This window comes from Rhinichthys klamathensis, unplaced genomic scaffold, assembly GCF_029890125.1.
Source record: "Rhinichthys klamathensis goyatoka isolate OS25496 unplaced genomic scaffold, OSU_Roscu_1.1 h1tg000377l_1, whole genome shotgun sequence".
Lineage (NCBI taxonomy): Eukaryota > Metazoa > Chordata > Actinopteri > Cypriniformes > Leuciscidae > Rhinichthys > Rhinichthys klamathensis.
In genome coordinates, this window is record NW_026606884.1 from 5,001 (window position 1) to 27,386 (window position 22,386).

Genomic DNA, 22,386 nt, shown 5'->3' on the forward strand with positions numbered 1-22,386 from the left:
TCTGATCTGGATACGGCCCGGATCCGGCTGACTACATCATGTGTTGTGGTCGTGTCTAGGCGCAGGTCCTCCATCTGATCTGGATACGGCCCGGATCCGGCAGACTACATCATGTGTTGTGGTCGTGTCTAGGCACAGGTCCTCCATCTGATCTGGATACGGCCCGGATCCGGCTGACTACATCATGTGTTGTGGTCGTGTCTAGGCGCAGGTCCTCCATCTGATCTGGATACGGCCCGGATCCGGCTGACTACATCATGTGTTGTGGTCGTGTCTAGGCGCAGGTCCACCATCTGATCTGAATACGGCCCGGATCCGGCTGACTACATCATGCGTTGTGGTCGTGTCTAGGCGCAGGTCCTCCATCTGATCTGGATACGGCCCGGATCCGGCTGATTACATCATGTGTTGTGGTCGTGTCTAGGCGCTGGTCCTCCATCTGATCTGGATACGGCCCGGATCCGGCAGACTACATCATGTGTTGTGGTCGTGTCTAGGCGCAGGTCCTCCATCTGACTGGATACGGCCCGGATCCGGCTGACTACATCATGTGTTGTGGTCGTGTCTAGGCACAGGTCCTCCATCTGATCTGGATACGGCCCGGATCCGGCTGACTACATCATGTGTTGTGGTCGTGTCTAGGCGCAGGTCCACCATCTGATCTGAATACGGCCCGGATCCGGCTGACTACATCATGCGTTGTGGTCGTGTCTAGGCGCAGGTCCTCCATCTGATCTGGATACGGCCCGGATCCGGCTGACTACATCATGTGTTGTGGTCGTGTCTAGGCGCAGGTCCACCATCTGATCTGAATACGGCCCGGATCCGGCTGACTACATCATGTGTTGTGGTCGTGTCTAGGCGCAGGTCCTCCATCTGATCTGGATACGGCCCGGATCCGGCTGACTACATCATGTGTTGTGGTCGTGTCTAGGCGCAGGTCCACCATCTGATCTGGATACGGCCCGGATCCGGCTGACTACATCATGTGTTGTGGTCGTGTCTAGGCACAGGTCCTCCATCTGATCTGGATACGGCCCGGATCCGGCTGATTACATCATGTGTTGTGGTCGTGTCTAGGCGCAGGTCCTCCATCTGATCTGGATACGGCCCGGATCCGGCAGACTACATCATGTGTTGTGGTCGTGTCTAGGCGCAGGTCCTCCATCTGATCTGGATACGGCCCGGATCCGGCTGACTACATCATGTGTTGTGGTCGTGTCTAGGCGCAGGTCCACCATCTGATCTGGATACGGCCTGGATCCGGCTGACTACATCATGTGTTGTGGTCGTGTCTAGGTGCAGGTCCTCCATCTGATCTGGATACGGCCCGGATCCAGCTGATTACATCATGTGTTGTGGTCGTGTCTAGGCGCAGGTCCTCCATCTGATCTGGATACGGCCCGGATCCGGCAGACTACATCATGTGTTGTGGTCGTGTCTAGGCGCAGGTCCTCCATCTGATCTGGATACGGCCCGGATCCGGCTGACTACATCATGTGTTGTGGTCGTGTCTAGGCACAGGTCCTCCATCTGATCTGGATACGGCCCGGATCCGGCTGATTACATCATGTGTTGTGGTCGTGTCTAGGCGCAGGTCCTCCATCTGATCTGGATACGGCCTGGATCCGGCAGACTACATCATGTGTTGTGGTCATGTCTAGGCGCAGGTCCTCCATCTGATCTGGATACGGCCCGGATCCAGCTGATTACATCATGTGTTGTGGTCGTGTTTAGGCGCAGGTCCTCCATCTGACTGGATACGGCCCGGATCCGGCAGACTACATCATGTGTTGTGGTCCTGTCTAGGCGCAGGTCCTCCATCTGATCTGGATACGGCCCGGATCCGGCTGACTACATCATGTGTTGTGGTCGTGTCTAGGCGCAGGTCCACCATCTGATCTGGATACGGCCCGGATCCGGCTGACTACATCATGTGTTGTGGTCGTGTCTAGGCGCAGGTCCTCCATCTGATCTGGATACGGCCCGGATTCGGCAGACTACATCATGTGTTGTGGTCGTGTCTAGGCACAGGTCCTCCATCTGATCTGGATACGGCCCGGATCCGGCTGACTACATCATGTGTTGTGGTCGTGTCTAGGCGCAGGTCCTCCATCTGATCTGGATACGGCCCGGATCCGGCAGACTACATCATGTGTTGTGGTCGTGTCTAGGCGCAGGTCCTCCATCTGACTGGATACGGCCCGGATCCGGCTGACTACATCATGTGTTGTGGTCGTGTCTAGGCACAGGTCCTCCATCTGATCTGGATACGGCCCGGATTCGGCTGACTACATCATGTGTTGTGGTCGTGTCTAGGCGCAGGTCCACCATCTGATCTGAATACGGCCCGGATCCGGCTGACTACATCATGCGTTGTGGTCGTGTCTAGGCGCAGGTCCTCCATCTGATCTGGATACGGCCCGGATCCGGCTGATTACATCATGTGTTGTGGTCGTGTCTAGGCGCTGGTCCTCCATCTGATCTGGATACGGCCCGGATCCGGCTGACTACATCATGTGTTGTGGTCGTGTCTAGGCACAGGTCCTCCATCTGATCTGGATACGGCCCGGATCCGGCTGACTACATCATGCGTTGTGGTCGTGTCTAGGCACAGGTCCACCATCTGATCTGAATACGGCCCGGATCCGGCTGACTACATCATGCGTTGGGGTCGTGTCTAGGCGCAGGTCCTCCATCTGATCTGGATACGGCCCGGATCCGGCTGATTACATCATGTGTTGTGGTCGTGTCTAGGCGCAGGTCCTCCATCTGATCTGGATACGGCCCGGATCCGGCTGATTACATCATGTGTTGTGGTCGTGTCTAGGCGCAGGTCCTCCATCTGACTGGATACGGCCCGGATCCGGCTGACTACATCATGTGTTGTGGTCGTGTCTAGGCGCAGGTCCTCCATCTGACTGGATACGGCCCGGATCCGGCTGACTACATCATGTGTTGTGGTCGTGTCTAGGCGCAGGTCCTCCATCTGATCTGGATACGGCCCGGATCCGGCTGACTACATCATGTGTTGTGGTCGTGTCTAGGCGCAGGTCCTCCATCTGATCTGGATACGGCCCGGATCCGGCTGACTACATCATGTGTTGTGGTCGTGTCTAGGCGCAGGTCCTCCATCTGATCTGGATACGGCCCGGATCCGGCTGATTACATCATGTGTTGTGGTCGTGTCTAGGCCCAGGTCCTCCATCTGATCTGGATACGGCCCGGATCCGGCTGATTACATCATGTGTTGTGGTCGTGTCTAGGCGCAGGTCCTCCATCTGACTGGATACGGCCCAGATCCGGCAGACTACATCATGTGTTGTGGTCGTGTCTAGGCGCAGGTCCTCCATCTGATCTGGATACGGCCCGGATCCGGCTGACTACATCATGTGTTGTGGTCGTGTCTAGGCACAGGTCCTCCATCTGATCTGGATACGGCCCGGATCCGGCTGACTACATCATGTGTTGTGGTCGTGTCTAGGCGCAGGTCCACCATCTGATCTGAATACGGCCCGGATCCGGCTGACTACATCATGTGTTGTGGTCGTGTCTAGGCGCAGGTCCTCCATCTGATCTGGATACGGCCCGGATCCGGCTGATTACATCATGTGTTGTGGTCGTGTCTAGGCGCAGGTCCTCCATCTGACTGGATACGGCCCGGATCCGGCTGACTACATCATGTGTTGTGGTCGTGTCTAGGCGCAGGTCCACCATCTGATCTGGATACGGCCCGGATCCGGCTGACTACATCATGTGTTGTGGTCGTGTCTAGGCGCAGGTCCTCCATCTGATCTGGATACGGCCCGGATCCGGCTGACTACATCATGTGTTGTGGTCGTGTCTAGGCGCAGGTCCACCATCTGATCTGGATACGGCCCGGATCCGGCTGACTACATCATGTGTTGTGGTCGTGTCTAGGCACAGGTCCTCCATCTGATCTGGATACGGCCCGGATCCGGCTGATTACATCATGTGTTGTGGTCGTGTCTAGGCGCAGGTCCTCCATCTGATCTGGATACGGCCCGGATCCGGCAGACTACATCATGTGTTGTGGTCGTGTCTAGGCGCAGGTCCTCCATCTGATCTGGATACGGCCCGGATCCGGCTGATTACATCATGTGTTGTGGTCGTGTCTAGGCCCAGGTCCTCCATCTGATCTGGATACGGCCCGGATCCGGCTGATTACATCATGTGTTGTGGTCGTGTCTAGGCGCAGGTCCTCCATCTGACTGGATACGGCCCAGATCCGGCAGACTACATCATGTGTTGTGGTCGTGTCTAGGCGCAGGTCCTCCATCTGATCTGGATACGGCCCGGATCCGGCTGACTACATCATGTGTTGTGGTCGTGTCTAGGCACAGGTCCTCCATCTGATCTGGATACGGCCCGGATCCGGCTGACTACATCATGTGTTGTGGTCGTGTCTAGGCGCAGGTCCACCATCTGATCTGAATACGGCCCGGATCCGGCTGACTACATCATGTGTTGTGGTCGTGTCTAGGCGCAGGTCCTCCATCTGATCTGGATACGGCCCGGATCCGGCTGATTACATCATGTGTTGTGGTCGTGTCTAGGCGCAGGTCCTCCATCTGACTGGATACGGCCCGGATCCGGCTGACTACATCATGTGTTGTGGTCGTGTCTAGGCGCAGGTCCACCATCTGATCTGGATACGGCCCGGATCCGGCTGACTACATCATGTGTTGTGGTCGTGTCTAGGCGCAGGTCCTCCATCTGATCTGGATACGGCCCGGATCCGGCTGACTACATCATGTGTTGTGGTCGTGTCTAGGCGCAGGTCCACCATCTGATCTGGATACGGCCCGGATCCGGCTGACTACATCATGTGTTGTGGTCGTGTCTAGGCACAGGTCCTCCATCTGATCTGGATACGGCCCGGATCCGGCTGATTACATCATGTGTTGTGGTCGTGTCTAGGCGCAGGTCCTCCATCTGATCTGGATACGGCCCGGATCCGGCAGACTACATCATGTGTTGTGGTCGTGTCTAGGCGCAGGTCCTCCATCTGATCTGGATACGGCCCGGATCCAGCTGATTACATCATGTGTTGTGGTCGTGTTTAGGCGCAGGTCCTCCATCTGACTGGATACGGCCCGGATCCGGCAGACTACATCATGTGTTGTGGTCGTGTCTAGGCGCAGGTCCTCCATCTGATCTGGATACGGCCCGGATCCGGCTGACTACATCATGTGTTGTGGTCGTGTCTAGGCGCAGGTCCACCATCTGATCTGGATACGGCCTGGATCCGGCTGACTACATCATGTGTTGTGGTCGTGTCTAGGTGCAGGTCCTCCATCTGATCTGGATACGGCCTGGATCCGGCAGACTACATCATGTGTTGTGGTCGTGTCTAGGCGCAGGTCCTCCATCTGATCTGGATACGGCCCGGATCCGGCTGATTACATCATGTGTTGTGGTCGTGTCTAGGCACAGGTCCTCCATCTGATCTGGATACGGCCCGGATCCGGCTGATTACATCATGTGTTGTGGTCGTGTCTAGGCACAGGTCCTCCATCTGATCTGGATACGGCCCGGATCCGGCTGACTACATCATGTGTTGTGGTCGTGTCTAGGCACAGGTCCACCATCTGATCTGAATACGGCCCGGATCCGGCTGACTACATCATGTGTTGTGGTCGTGTCTAGGCGCAGGTCCTCCATCTGATCTGGATACAGCCCGGATCCGGCTGACTACATCATGTGTTGTGGTCGTGTCTAGGCGCAGGTCCTCCATCTGATCTGGATACGGCCCGGATCCGGCTGACTACATCATGTGTTGTGGTCGTGTCTAGGCGCAGGTCCTCCATCTGATCTGGATACGGCCCGGATCCGGCAGACTACATCATGTGTTGTGGTCGTGTCTAGGCGCAGGTCCTCCATCTGATCTGGATACGGCCCGGATCCGGCTGACTACATCATGTGTTGTGGTCGTGTCTAGGCACAGGTCCTCCATCTGATCTGGATACGGCCCGGATCCGGCTGACTACATCATGTGTTGTGGTCGTGTCTAGGCGCAGGTCCACCATCTGATCTGAATACGGCCCGGATCCGGCTGACTACATCATGTGTTGTGGTCGTGTCTAGGCGCAGGTCCTCCATCTGATCTGGATACGGCCCGGATCCGGCTGATTACATCATGTGTTGTGGTCGTGTCTAGGCGCAGGTCCTCCATCTGACTGGATACGGCCCGGATCCGGCTGACTACATCATGTGTTGTGGTCGTGTCTAGGCGCAGGTCCTCCATCTGATCTGGATACGGCCCGGATCCGGCTGACTACATCATGTGTTGTGGTCGTGTCTAGGCGCAGGTCCACCATCTGATCTGGATACGGCCCGGATCCGGCTGACTACATCATGTGTTGTGGTCGTGTCTAGGCACAGGTCCTCCATCTGATCTGGATACGGCCCGGATCCGGCTGATTACATCATGTGTTGTGGTCGTGTCTAGGCGCAGGTCCTCCATCTGATCTGGATATGGCCCGGATCCGGCAGACTACATCATGTGTTGTGGTCGTGTCTAGGCGCAGGTCCTCCATCTGATCTGGATACGGCCCGGATCCAGCTGATTACATCATGTGTTGTGGTCGTGTTTAGGCGCAGGTCCTCCATCTGACTGGATACGGCCCGGATCCGGCAGACTACATCATGTGTTGTGGTCGTGTCTAGGCGCAGGTCCTCCATCTGATCTGGATACGGCCCGGATCCGGCTGACTACATCATGTGTTGTGGTCGTGTCTAGGCGCAGGTCCACCATCTGATCTGGATACGGCCTGGATCCGGCTGACTACATCATGTGTTGTGGTCGTGTCTAGGTGCAGGTCCTCCATCTGATCTGGATACGGCCTGGATCCGGCAGACTACATCATGTGTTGTGGTCGTGTCTAGGCGCAGGTCCTCCATCTGATCTGGATACGGCCCGGATCCAGCTGATTACATCATGTGTTGTGGTCGTGTTTAGGCGCAGGTCCTCCATCTGACTGGATACGGCCCGGATCCGGCAGACTACATCATGTGTTGTGGTCGTGTCTAGGCGCAGGTCCTCCATCTGATCTGGATACGGCCCGGATCCGGCTGACTACATCATGTGTTGTGGTCGTGTCTAGGCACAGGTCCTCCATCTGATCTGGATACGGCCCAGATCCGGCTGATTACATCATGTGTTGTGGTCGTGTCTAGGCGCAGGTCCTCCATCTGATCTGGATACGGCCTGGATCCGGCAGACTACATCATGTGTTGTGGTCGTGTCTAGGTGCAGGTCCTCCATCTGATCTGGATACGGCCCGGATCCAGCTGATTACATCATGTGTTGTGGTCGTGTTTAGGCGCAGGTCCTCCATCTGACTGGATACGGCCCGGATCCGGCAGACTACATCATGTGTTGTGGTCCTGTCTAGGCGCAGGTCCTCCATCTGATCTGGATACGGCCCGGATCCGGCTGACTACATCATGTGTTGTGGTCGTGTCTAGGCGCAGGTCCACCATCTGATCTGGATACGGCCCGGATCCGGCTGACTACATCATGTGTTGTGGTCGTGTCTAGGCACAGGTCCTCCATCTGATCTGGATATGGCCCGGATCCGGCAGACTACATCATGTGTTGTGGTCGTGTCTAGGCGCAGGTCCTCCATCTGATCTGGATACGGCCTGGATCCGGCAGACTACATCATGTGTTGTGGTCGTGTCTAGGCGCAGGTCCTCCATCTGATCTGGATACGGCCCGGATCCGGCTGACTACATCATGTGTTGTGGTCGTGTCTAGGCGCAGGTCCTCCATCTGATCTGGATACGGCCCGGATCCGGCTGATTACATCATGTGTTGTGGTCGTGTCTAGGCGCAGGTCCTCCATCTGACTGGATACGGCCCGGATCCGGCTGACTCCATCATGTGTTGTGGTCGTGTCTAGGCGCAGGTCCTCCATCTGATCTGGATACGGCCTGGATCCGGCTGATGACATCATGTGTTGTGGTCGTGTCTAGGCGCAGGTCCACCATCTGATCTGGATACGGCCCGGATCCGGCTGACTCCATCATGTGTTGTGGTCGTGTCTAGGCGCAGGTCCTCCATCTGATCTGGATACGGCCCGGATCCGGCAGACTACATCATGTGTTGTGGTCGTGTCTAGGCGCAGGTCCTCCATCTGATCTGGATACGGCCCGGATCCGGCTGACTACATCATGTGTTGTGGTCGTGTCTAGGCGCAGGTCCTCCATCTGATCTGGATACGGCCCGGATCCGGCTGACTACATCATGTGTTGTGGTCGTGTCTAGGCACAGGTCCTCCATCTGATCTGGATACGGCCCGGATCCGGCTGACTACATCATGTGTTGTGGTCGTGTCTAGGCGCAGGTCCTCCATCTGACTGGATACGGCCCGGATCCGGCTGACTACACCATTCTTCTTATGATGTAACGGGTACATCAGGTGTTATAGGAAGTGTTCTCGGATCCGGCTGACTTCGTTTATGCAGCAATCATCAGTATGAATGAGTGAGTGTGTGTGTGAGTGTTTTCTGTAAGTAAGTTAGTTTTCTGTTCTCTTTGTCTGGCTCATGTGTCTTTTGTATTGTTTTGTTTTCTAGACTGAATGGAAGCAGCACAGGAAGACGGTTCTGATGTGTTTGGAGAAATTCCTGCAACAGACTCACACACTCTCCGATCAAACTCACACACTCTCCGATCAAACTCACACACTCTCCGATCAAACTCACACACTCTCCGATCAAACTCACACACTCTCCGCTCAGACACACACACTCTCCGATCAAACTCACACACTCTCCGATCAAACTCACACACTCTCCGATCAAACTCACACACTCTCCGATCAAACTCACACACTCTCCGCTCAGACACACACACTCTCCGATCAGACACACACACTCTCCGATCAGACACACACACTCTCCGCTCAGACTCACACACTCTCCGCTAAGACTCACACACTCTCAGAGAGTGCTGATGGCGTCTGGATGCGCTTCCAGCAGATGCTGCAGCAGCAGAGCGTCTCTCACACACACACACACTCGCAGCCGCTCGTCCTGCTGCTGGATGACAACTTCTACTACCAGAGCATGAGGTTCCAGATCCACCAGCTGGCGAGGAAGTGTAGGTGCAGCTCCTGTGTTTCTGAGGCGGGCTGCTGGAGAGTGTGTGTGCTGATGTCCTGTGTGTGTTTGTATGTTGGACAGACGGCGTGGGCTTCTGCCAGGTGTTCCTGCACTGTCCGCTGCAGGTGTGTGTCCAGAGGAACCGGCAGAGATCTCAGCGAGTCCCTGAGGAGGTGCTGGTCCAGGTGTGTGAGCGCATGGAGCCTCCGAACGAGAGCCGGAACCGCTGGGAGCAGCAGAGCGTCACGCTGGACGGGTCCGAGAGCCTCGCAGACCGAGACCTGTGGGTCAAACACACACACACACACACACACACGGGTCCGAGAGCCTCGCAGACCGAGACCTGTGGGTCAAACACACACACACACACACACACACGGGTCCGAGAGCGTCGCAGACCGAGACCTGTGGGTCAAACACACACACACACACACACGGGTCCGAGAGCCTCGCAGACCGAGACCTGTGGGTCAAACACACACACACACACACACACGGGTCCGAGAGCCTCGCAGACCGAGACCTGTGGGTCAAACACACACACACACACACACACACACACACGGGTCCGAGAGCGTCGCAGACCGAGACCTGTGGGTCAAACACACACACACACACACACACACACACACACACACGGGTCCGAGAGCGTCGCAGACCGAGACCTGTGGGTCAAACACACACACACACACACGGGTCCGAGAGCCTTGCAGACCGAGACCTGTGGGTCAAACACACACACACATACACACACACACACAGACGGGTCGGAGAGCCTTGCAGACCGAGACCTGTGGGTCAAACACACACACACACACACGGGTCCGAGAGCGTCGCAGACCGAGACCTGTGGGTCAAACACACACACACACGGGTCCGAGAGCGTCGCAGACCGAGACCTGTGGGTCAAACACACACACACACACGGGTCGGAGAGCCTTGCAGACCGAGACCTGTGGGTCAAACACACACACACACACACACGGGTCCGAGAGCGTCGCAGACCGAGACCTGTGGGTCAAACACACACACACACACACACACGGGTCGGAGAGCCTTGCAGACCGAGACCTGTGGGTCAAACACACACACACACACACACGGGTCCGAGAGCCTTGCAGACCGAGACCTGTGGGTCAAACACACACACACACACACACACGGGTCGGAGAGCGTCGCAGACCGAGACCTGTGGGTCAAACACACACACACACACGGGTCGGAGAGCCTTGCAGACCGAGACCTGTGGGTCAAACACACACACACACACACACGGGTCCGAGAGCCTTGCAGACCGAGACCTGTGGGTCAAACACACACACACACACACACACACACGGGTCCGAGAGCGTCGCAGACCGAGACCTGTGGGTCAAACACACACACACACACACATGGGTCCGAGAGCCTTGCAGACCGAGACCTGTGGGTCAAACACACACACACACACACACACACACGGGTCCGAGAGCGTCGCAGACCGAGACCTGTGGGTCAAACACACACACACACGGGTCCGAGAGCGTCGCAGACCGAGACCTGTGGGTCAAACACACACACACACACGGGTCGGAGAGCCTTGCAGACCGAGACCTGTGGGTCAAACACACACACACACACACACGGGTCCGAGAGCGTCGCAGACCGAGACCTGTGGGTCAAACACACACACACACACACACGGGTCGGAGAGCCTTGCAGACCGAGACCTGTGGGTCAAACACACACACACACACGGGTCCGAGAGCCTTGCAGACCGAGACCTGTGGGTCAAACACACACACACACACGGGTCGGAGAGCCTTGCAGACCGAGACCTGTGGGTCAAACACACACACACACACACACACACACGGGTCGGAGAGCCTTGCAGACCGAGACCTGTGGGTCAAACACACACACACACACACACACAGACGGGTCGGAGAGCCTTGCAGACCGAGACCTGTGGGTCAAACACACACACACACACACACGGGTCCGAGAGCGTCGCAGACCGAGACCTGTGGGTCAAACACACACACACACACACACGGGTCGGAGAGCCTTGCAGACCGAGACCTGTGGGTCAAACACACACACACACACGGGTCGGAGAGCCTTGCAGACCGAGACCTGTGGGTCAAACACACACACACACACGGGTCCGAGAGCCTTGCAGACCGAGACCTGTGGGTCAAACACACACACACACACACACACACACACGGGTCCGAGAGCGTCGCAGACCGAGACCTGTGGGTCAAACACACACACACACACACACACACACGGGTCCGAGAGCCTTGCAGACCGAGACCTGTGGGTCAAACACACACACACACACGGGTCCGAGAGCCTTGCAGACCGAGACCTGTGGGTCAAACACACACACACACACACACGGGTCCGAGAGCCTTGCAGACCGAGACCTGTGGGTCAAACACACACACACACACACACACACACGGGTCCGAGAGCCTTGCAGACCGAGACCTGTGGGTCAAACACACACACACACACACACGGGTCCGAGAGCCTTGCAGACCGAGACCTGTGGGTCAAACACACACACACACACACACGGGTCGGAGAGCCTTGCAGACCGAGACCTGTGGGTCAAACACACACGGGTCCGAGAGCGTCGCAGACCGAGACCTGTGGGTCAAACACACACACACACACGGGTCCGAGAGCCTTGCAGACCGAGACCTGTGGGTCAAACACACACACACACACACACGGGTCGGAGAGCCTTGCAGACCGAGACCTGTGGGTCAAACACACACACACACACGGGTCCGAGAGCCTTGCAGACCGAGACCTGTGGGTCAAACACACACACACACACACACGGGTCCGAGAGCGTCGCAGACCGAGACCTGTGGGTCAAACACACACACACACGGGTCCGAGAGCGTCGCAGACCGAGACCTGTGGGTCAAACACACACACACACACACACGGGTCCGAGAGCCTTGCAGACCGAGACCTGTGGGTCAAACACACACACACACACACACACACACGGGTCCGAGAGCCTTGCAGACCGAGACCTGTGGGTCAAACACACACACACACGGGTCCGAGAGCGTCGCAGACCGAGACCTGTGGGTCAAACACACACACACACACACACGGGTCGGAGAGCCTTGCAGACCGAGACCTGTGGGTCAAACACACACACACACACACACGGGTCCGAGAGCCTTGCAGACCGAGACCTGTGGGTCAAACACACACACACACACACACGGGTCGGAGAGCCTTGCAGACCGAGACCTGTGGGTCAAACACACACACACACACACACGGGTCCGAGAGCCTTGCAGACCGAGACCTGTGGGTCAAACACACACACACACACACACGGGTCCGAGAGCGTCGCAGACCGAGACCTGTGGGTCAAACACACACACACACACACACACGGGTCGGAGAGCCTTGCAGACCGAGACCTGTGGGTCAAACACACACACACACACACACACGGGTCCGAGAGCCTTGCAGACCGAGACCTGTGGGTCAAACACACACACACACACGGCTCGGAGAGCCTTGCAGACCGAGACCTGTGGGTCAAACACACACGGGTCCGAGAGCCTTGCAGACCGAGACCTGTGGGTCAAACACACACACACACACACATGGGTCGGAGAGCCTTGCAGACCGAGACCTGTGGGTCAAACACACACACACACACACACATGGGTCGGAGAGCCTTGCAGGCCGAGACCTGTGGGTCAAACACACACACACACACACACACACACACATGGGTCGGAGAGCCTTGCAGACCGAGACCTGTGGGTCAAACACACACACACACACACACGGGTCCGAGAGCCTTGCAGGCCGAGACCTGTGGGTCAAACACACACACACACACACACACGGGTCCGAGAGCCTTGCAGGCCGAGACCTGTGGGTCAAACACACACACACACACACACACACACATACACGGGTCCGAGAGCGTCGCAGACCGAGACCTGTGGGTCAAACACACACACACATACACGTGTGTGTGTGTGTGTGTGTGTGTGTGCGCACTGGTGCTGGTTGAGGAGAGATGCCCTGATATGATTGTAAAGTGCTTTGGGTGTACAGTAGTGCATATGAAAGCGCTATAGAAATGCCTCATTCATTCAATATCATTTAACTAGTGCTGGGCAACGATTAAAAAATTTAATCGCGATTAATCGCATTGTTACGCACACAATTTAATAATGAATTCTAAAGTAGTGTATTGCGCACTTTTGATTTAAATGTACTGCTACAAAAGAGCCATAACATGTGGTTTGCAAAAACTTTAAACAAATAAGGTGCTTTTATACCAGCAGTATTCCCTTTACACAGTATCAATAAAATATTTCTTGTAAATCTCAACTTAAACATTAATGTAATCAAATCAAATATATAAACAAAGCTTTTTGCCACTGCCAGGGCTTTACCTTTTATCTAGCTTGTTAAAACGAGTCCAGTTTTCTTGTGTTTTTTCTTTTCTGAACAGGTATCTTGTATCATGGAGCAGCAGAAACAGTCTATGTAGTCAAAGGGTCATGATCACTACTACAGATATAAGTCGACCAACGTTACTTCTCTGATAGCAGCTTAGGTTTGGTCATGGCATGCCATGGTTTCCCACGTAAGATTACATTAAACAGAGGTAAAGCCCAATTTATACTTCTGCTCGAACTCACGCCGTAGCTGTGTAGCGCGCGTACCCTGACGTGCATCTCTCCAAACATGTAACGTCAATTCTACGCGTACCGCAAGCGCTGTGATTGCTAGAACCGCTCCCCGGGTTTCACACTCTCCCTCATGTGTAATTGCGCGTCAACGCGGACAACGACGCAGATATATAAATGAAAACCAACGCGTAGTCTATAGCGTAGAGGCTCCGGCGTAGGTCCGACGCAGAAGTATAAATCAGCCTAGAGTGAGGTGAAGTGGTCGAGCACAGGTGCAGCGACAAGCGGGTGCGTTCCTGTGAAACTGTTGCGGTCATGCTCGCCTCACGCACGCGCCCGCGCGTTGCCGAAGTTGAATTGTCTAACTTTTTGTACACGACGCGCAGCACAAATCATTGGAAGAGAGACTGATGCCGCGTTCCAGGCAACCTGTAACCCGTGTTTTTTCAACTCGTAACTGGGAGTACATCGATCTAGTACGAATTCACGGGTGGGAAGTCACGGGTTTGACTGCCGTTCCAGTGCACTTTCACGGGTATAAGGTTGGAAAAACACGGGTTACAGGTTGCCTGGAACGCGGCATGATCCTCGGCTCGCTGTTTGTGAGTTTCCAGAATCTAAATAGTTATCAGGACATCAACAGGAGGGAATTCACATGGCAGAGCATCCCCGCTAAACTAAACGCAGGCCTGTCAGGTAAAGTTATGTATAATTTTAATTTAAGTTAAAAAGGCTACAGCTGCATAGCGCACAGAAGCCGTTGCCATGGTTACTATAGAGCGCCTGTCATTCACTCGCGGAGCGCTGTCTCCCTTTCTGTTCACCTGAGAGAACCTGCCAAAGCCTCTCCACTGCTGGTTTGGGTGGGTAATTTGCTGGCTGACCAACATCCCACCCCTCCTGTGATCATGGTTTGACTGTAGGTCTATGTGTATTCAGAGCCAGTGAGCAACGGACTTTCAAAATAATAATAATAATTTAAAAAACTGCGTTAACGCGCGATAAAAAAATTGTCGGCATTAATTAATAAATGCGTTAACGCGATAATAACGCGTTAACTTGCCCAGCACTACATTTAACCCTTTCCGGATGCACTGTTGGGCGTCCTCAGAGAAGAGAAGCTGCCAGAAGAAGAAGTTAGAACAATAATGATGTGCACCCATAAATCATTTAGAATAAACGAGAATGGTCCGTTTTGATTTCAAGGTGACTTTAAATCCACAGATGTTCAGATGTAATGTTGTGTTTGTCTCAGATGATGACTGCTCACTCCGTCTCTCCTGAAGGCAGACGCTGGTGGACCTGCTGGCGTCGGCGCTGGAAACCCCGCTGAGGCCCGTCCAGGACGAGTCTCCGCAGAAGGTCCGGAGCGCTTCGTTCCTCAGTTACACACTCGCACAGAAACTAGCCTTTTTCACTGTTGTGGTTTGGGTCGGTTTCGTAAAAACTCTTGCCACGTTAAAAGACACGATTACAGTAGATGAACACAGATAACGGTGGTTGTGTTCTGTAGTGATCAGGGGCCTCATTTATAAACGTTGAGTACGCACAAAAGAAGGCGTACGCCGCTCTCTACGCAATAATTGGTATTTATAAAAAGCAAACTTGACGGTAAAATGTGCGGTCCTTCACGCAAGCTCTGACCCAGGCGTACGCACAGAAACGGGTGAACTGAGAAATGGCGACACCGTCGGCAGAAGAAACACGTGAAAGTGTGTGAAACTGTAGACCGTTGTGTAAAATAAATGGCAATACTGCCTCTCATAAATAACACGAAGACTTCACAAAGCAAGTATTAGAATTAACAGCCTACACGAACACCCGTTTGATCGATCTGCAACAGAAATGCAAATTAACACATATTTACAAAAAGAAAAGTGAAATATGTTCTGCAATAATATTGGCATGTTATACAATTCATCCTCATAAATAAGATGGTAAACAGAACGAAATAATGTACAAAACTGATAGTCTCGCCAATGTGTCCGTCTGGCGGAGCAGATATAGCTATAGTCAGTCAGATAGATAATTAGGGAGAGATAGATAGATAAATAGATAGATGTATTATTTGACCACTGGGGAAAGTTGTTTTCATAGTAAAAATGTCTTTATCAGCTGCGGAATCATGGTATTCATGCAGGTATTTCATGCATATGCCTTTAGTTTGTTTTATTTTTGATAAAATAACCTATGTCTCAACCATTCAGAAAGCTGCAAGAAATTACATTTGCGCTGAACTATTTCCCAGTAGATTATAACCGACATCTGTAGCTTGTCATTTCTTTTTTATTTCGGCCACAGTCCGAGGTTGTGAGGCTACAGCATTTACGGCGTCTGCAACCTTTTTGCCACTCAAGTGCCTTTTTGGCATTAGTAGCCTAATGCCCACACTGTGCCCTCCAAACAACATTTTTTCTCCTCTTTTCCACCTCGCCAACGATAACTTCTACTTCACATTGAGTCAAGTTATGTTTTTTTGATTTCCTCTCTATGTTTGCCATGATTTCGCAATCGATGAATATTAACTTATGGGCGCTTCACGGACTATTTATGGGCAACTATGGGCGTGACATGAAGCCGCAAAAGCTGCGCTACATTTAGAATTGATTGTGATTTATTAAGGGAAAAATGCGTAGGATGTGCGTGCGCACGGTTTTATAAATCCGAATATTTCTGTGCGTACGCACGTCCTATGTTTCATCCGTACGCCACTTCTGACGCAAATCCTACGCAAAGTTTTATAAATGAGGCCCCAGACCCTCTGATGCGATCCTCTGTGTTTCAGGAGGCAGACCGGCGCATCTGTGCGTCCAGCGCTCTCCATCGGGCCGACCGGACCTGCAGACGCCTGGTGTCTCACGCCGTGGCCTCGGCTCGCGGTACAGAACCAGCCATGCTAACCTCGGCTAATCTGAGCCTAGCTCAGTCCAACGGCGGCTGGGTATGGCAAGCCGTTTTAGCTTAAATTGTACCCAGCCTTACTTGTTGTAATTTCATTTTTACTAGTAAGAATTTAATTAGAGAACTTTACAATTCAATTCGTACTAGTAACAATTACAATTAGAGAGCTCTGTAATTAAAAATGAATGGAAGTCAATGGAGACATATGACTAGTAAGAATTAATTTGTAGAGCTCTAATTGGAATTGCTACTAGTAAGAATTAAATTAGAGAGCTCTCTAAATCAGTTTTTACTAGTAAGAATTACATTAGGAGAGCTCTTTAATGCAATTCTTACTAGTAGCAATTCCAATTAGAGCTCTACAAATTAATTCTTACTAGTCATATGTCTCCATTGACTTCCATTCATTTTTAATTACAGAGCTCTTTAATTGAATTGTTACTAGTAAAAATGTAATTACGACGAGTAAGGCTGGGTACAATTAAAGCTAAAACGGCTTGCCATAGCTGGGGTTGTGTGTTGATGTTGTGTGTCAGTATAGTCTGTGTTTGTTCAGAGTGTGTGTGAGATGTGTGTTTGTTCAGAGTGTGTGAGATGTGTGTATGATGTGTTTTTTCAGAGTGTGTGAGATGTGTGTTTGTTCAGAGTGTGTGTGATGTGTGTTTGTTCAGAGTGTGTGAGATGTGTGTTTCTTCAGTGTGTGAGATGTGTGTTTCTTCAGAGTGTGTGTGATGTGTGTTTCTTCAGAGTGTGTGAGATGTGTGTTTCTTCAGAGTGTGTGAGATGTGTGTTTCTTCAGAGTGTGTGAGATGTGTGTTTCTTCAGAGTGTGTGAGATGTGTGTTTGTTCAGAGTGTGTGAGATGTGTGTTTCTTCAGAGTGTGTGAGATGTGTGTTTCTTCAGAGTGTGTGAGATGTGTGTTTCTTCAGAGTGTGTGAGATGTGTGTTTCTTCAGAGTGTGTGAGATGTGTGTTTCTTCAGAGTGTGTGAGATGTGTGTTTGTTCAGAGTGTGTGAGATGTGTGTTTCTTCAGAGTGTGTGTGATGTGTGTTTGTTCAGAGTGTGTGAGATGTGTGTTTCTTCAGAGTGTGTGAGATGTGTGTTTCTTCAGAGTGTGTGAGATGTGTGTTTCTTCAGAGTGTGTGAGATGTGTGTTTCTTCAGAGTGTGTGAGATGTGTGTTTGTTCAGAGTGTGTGAGATGTGTGTTTCTTCAGAGTGTGTGTGATGTGTGTTTCTTCAGAGTGTGTGAGATGTGTGTTTCTTCAGAGTGTGTGAGATGTGTGTTTCTTCAGAGTGTGTGAGATGTGTGTTTGTTCAGAGTGTGTGAGATGTGTGTTTGTTCAGAGTGTGTGAGATGTGTGTTTCTTCAGAGTGTGTGAGATGTGTGTTTGTTCAGAGTGTGTGAGATGTGTGTTTGTTCAGAGTGTGTGAGATGTGTGTTTGTTCAGAGTGTGTGAGATGTGTGTTTGTTCAGAGTGTGTGAGATGTGTGTTTGTTCAGAGTGTGTGAGATGTGTGTTTGTTCAGAGTGTGTGAGATGTGTGTTTGTTCAGAGTGTGTGAGATGTGTGTTTCTTCAGAGTGTGTGAGATGTGTGTTTGTTCAGAGTGTGTGTGATGTGTGTTTGTTCAGAGTGTGTGAGATGTGTGTGTGATGTGTGTTTCTTCAGAGTGTGTGTGATGTGTGTTTCTTCAGAGTGTGTGTGATGTGTGTTTGTTCAGAGTGTGTGAGATGTGTGTTTCTTCAGAGTGTGTGAGATGTGTGTTTCTTCAGAGTGTGTGAGATGTGTGTTTCTTCAGAGTGTGTGAGATGTGTGTTTCTTCAGAGTGTGTGAGATGTGTGTTTCTTCAGAGTGTGTGTGATGTGTGTTTGTTCAGAGTGTGTGTGATGTGTGTTTGTTCAGAGTGTGTGTGATGTGTGTTTGTTCAGAGTGTGTGTGATGTGTGTTTGTTCAGAGTGTGTGAGATGTGTGTTTGTTCAGAGTGTGTGTGATGTGTGTTTGTTCAGAGTGTGTGTGATGTGTGTTTGTTCAGAGTGTGTGTGATGTGTGTTTGTTCAGAGTGTGTGTGATGTGTGTTTGTTCAGAGTGTGTGTGATGTGTGTTTGTTCAGAGTGTGTGTGATGTGTGTTTGTTCAGAGTGTGTGTGATGTGTGTTTGTTCAGAGTGTGTGTGATGTGCAGAGGCGGACAGAGTACAGAGCTTTGTTACTTGAGTAAAAGTACAGATACCCCTTGCTAAATTTTACTCAAGTACAAGTAAAAGTACTGCATTCAGATGTCTACTTAAGTAAAAGTACTAAAGTACTTGTTTTTAAAAGTACTTGAGTATCAAGAGTACAAGAGTAGATTTTCTAAATATTGCATTACTAATCTACTGCCACAGTGCTTACATTAATGCACAGAAACGTCCTACATGGAGTTATGAAAAATGTTAATGTTAATACCTTGGAGAATGTAAAAGGAATTGAAAGTAAAATCAAGTCATTTTCATCTTTTTACCATGTTGCTTTATTTAATTTAATTACATTTTTGGGGGGTCCCCATCTTTAAATGCGGGGACAACACACACACACACACACACACACACACACCACATGTAAGGGTGGCGCTGCCAATAAAGCACCTAAAAGCTGTCACAAAGAACCGGCAAAAGGAATGATTATGAATATGTAAAATATAGCAAGGAGATATTTTAATTGTTTATTAATAAACACTTGTTAATAAACAAGTGTTTTCTTTGTCAGTGTCGGCTAGATGAAGTTGACGATGCTGACTCGCGATCTTCAGTAGTGAACACGCCAGAGAGAAATGCACATTTCATACGGATTACATAAGCAGAGAGCAGTCTGTAGTCTGTTTTCTTTCGTTTTGAATTTTTCTGTTTAAAAGTAGACATGTCTGTGAGAGGCAAGTAGGCTACCTTATACACTCAGTTTCGGTTCATTTATGAGACGAGATCCAGTTCACAGGCCGGCGCCTCCGTTTCTTATCTATCGTCTGCTATTTACTTCTTATTTATTAAACCCAGGCAATTGGTTGATGAAACATTGATTAAAATTAAGATACAATTAAATCAAAACGAAATTCAGGTTAAAGAAAGGTTTTGTGTTTTCTGTTTGAGGTCTCTGTGAAAGTTTTAAAGCATTTTTTATGCCGCTTTCAGAGCGCTCACGTCCGTAACGGAGAACACGTCCATAACATTGTTTTTTCCTCATAAATGCAAACCGGAAAAATAAAATAAAACAAAATGAATATTTTATGTACTCTGGAGACTGAGCGCCAACCCTTCTTCATTCGCTGGGTAGTAGCCTACTTTGGTTTGCGCAGTGTAATTCACATAATCAGTAAAAATATATTTTGCCTCCTAAAGTTTTTTTTTTTAAGAAATCAGAAATCCCTCGTGGCTACGCCACTGCCACATTTGAACCTGACTGTGTTAAACACACCACATACTCAAGAACATCAAACCAAATGCTTTGCTTACATTAATGTGTAATATAAAATCTGACCATGGAGTTGACTTTGGCGGAAAGCTGAAAGTGATTGCTGATAGGCTGTCCCAATCAGTGGCGCCTGCACAATCCAATCACGTTTGAGAGGGAAACAACAAATTGAGGGTTTCCGAGATTTTTTTTTTTTTTTTTTACTCGTGTACTCACGGTTATGGATAGAAATGTATTGGAGTAAAGAGTACAATATTTGCCTCTCAAATGTACTTGAGTAAAGTCATGAGTACTCCCCAAAAATGATACTCGAGTAAAGTACAGATCCCTCAAAATTGTACTTAAGTACTGTACTCAAGTAAATGTACTCCGTTACTGTCCGGCTCTGGTGATGTGTGTTTGTTCAGAGTGTGTGTGATGTGTGTTTGTTCAGAGTGTGTGTGATGTGTGTTTGTTCAGAGTGTGTGTGATGTGTGTTTGTTCAGAGTGTGTGTGATGTGTGTGTTCAGAGTGTGTGTGATGTGTGTTTGTTCAGAGTGTGTGAGATGTGTGTTTGTTCAGAGTGTGTGTGATGTGTGTTTGTTCAGAGTGTGTGTGATGTGTGTTTTTTCAGAGTGTGTGAGATGTGTGTATGATGTGTTTCTTCAGAGTGTGTGTGATGTGTGTTTGTTCAGAGTGTGTGAGATGTGTGTTTGTTCAGAGTGTGTGAGATGTGTGTTTCTTCAGAGTGTGTGTGATGTGTGTTTCTTCAGAGTGTGTGAGATGTGTGTTTCTTCAGAGTGTGTGAGATGTGTGTGTTCAGAGTGTGTGTGATGTGTGTTTCTTCAGAGTGTGTGAGATGTGTGTTTCTTCAGAGTGTGTGAGATGTGTGTGTTCAGAGTGTGTGTGTTCAGAGTGTGTGTGATGTGTGTTTCTTCAGAGTGTGTGTGATGTGTGTTTGTTCAGAGAGTGTGTGTGATGTGTGTTTGTTCAGAGTGTGTGAGATGTGTGTATGATGTGTTTTTTCAGAGTGTGTGAGATGTGTGTTTGTTCAGAGTGTGTGTGATGTGTGTTTGTTCAGAGTGTGTGAGATGTGTGTTTCTTCAGTGTGTGAGATGTGTGTTTCTTCAGAGTGTGTGAGATGTGTGTTTCTTCAGAGTGTGTGAGATGTGTGTTTCTTCAGAGTGTGTGTGATGTGTGTTTGTTCAGAGTGTGTGTGATGTGTGTTTGTTCAGAGTGTGTGTGATGTGTGTTTGTTCAGAGTGTGTGTGATGTGTGTTTGTTCAGAGTGTGTGAGATGTGTGTTTGTTCAGAGTGTGTGAGATGTGTGTATGATGTGTTTCTTCAGAGTGTGTGTGATGTGTGTTTGTTCAGAGTGTGTGAGATGTGTGTTTGTTCAGAGAGTGTGTGTGATGTGTGTTTCTTCAGAGTGTGTGTGATGTGTGTTTCTTCAGAGTGTGTGTGATGTGTGTTTTTTCAGAGTGTGTGTGATGTGTGTTTTTTCAGAGTGTGTGAGATGTGTGTTTGTTCAGAGTGTGTGTGATGTGTGTTTGTTCAGAGTGTGTGTGATGTGTGTTTCTTCAGAGTGTGTGAGATGTGTGTTTGTTCAGAGAGTGTGTGTGATGTGTGTTTCTTCAGAGTGTGTGTGATGTGTGTTTGTTCAGAGTGTGTGTGATGTGTGTTTGTTCAGAGTGTGTGTGATGTGTGTTTTTTCAGAGTGTGTGAGATGTGTGTTTGTTCAGAGTGTGTGTGATGTGTGCTTGTTCAGAGTGTGTGTGATGTGTGTTTCTTCAGAGTGTGTGAGATGTGTGTTTCTTCAGAGTGTGTGAGATGTGTTTGTTCAGAGTGTGTGAGATGTGTGTTTGTTCAGAGTGTGTGAGATGTGTGTTTTTTCAGAGTGTGTGAGATGTGTGTTTGTTCAGAGTGTGTGTGATGTGTGTTTGTTCAGAGTGTGTGAGATGTGTGTTTGTTCAGAGTGTGTGTGATGTGTGTTTGTTCAGAGTGTGTGAGATGTGTGTTTGTTCAGAGTGTGTGTGATGTGTGTTTGTTCAGAGTGTGTGTGATGTGTGTTTGTTCAGAGTGTGTGTGATGTGTGTTTGTTCAGAGTGTGTGTGATGTGTGTTTGTTCAGAGTGTGTGAGATGTGTGTTTCTTCAGAGTGTGTGTGATGTGTGTTTCTTCAGAGTGTGTGTGATGTGTGTTTGTTCAGAGTGTGTGAGATGTGTGTTTCTTCAGAGTGTGTGAGATGTGTGTTTCTTCA

At 50.6% G+C, this 22,386-nt stretch overlaps 1 protein-coding gene across 1 annotated transcript in view; it reads left to right on the forward strand.

Moving 5' to 3' along the window:
* The window catches only part of LOC130069719 (L-seryl-tRNA(Sec) kinase), a 35,053-nt gene that overhangs the window by 2,697 nt on the left and 9,970 nt on the right, over positions 1–22,386 (forward strand). Inside the window, exons 2-6 of the mRNA XM_056233783.1 lie at positions 8,605–8,682; positions 8,878–9,130; positions 9,214–9,415; positions 15,092–15,167; positions 16,591–16,684. Of these exons, the coding sequence (XP_056089758.1) occupies positions 8,605–8,682; positions 8,878–9,130; positions 9,214–9,415; positions 15,092–15,167; positions 16,591–16,684 (703 nt within the window). The remainder of the gene's footprint in view (positions 1–8,604; positions 8,683–8,877; positions 9,131–9,213; positions 9,416–15,091; positions 15,168–16,590; positions 16,685–22,386) is intronic.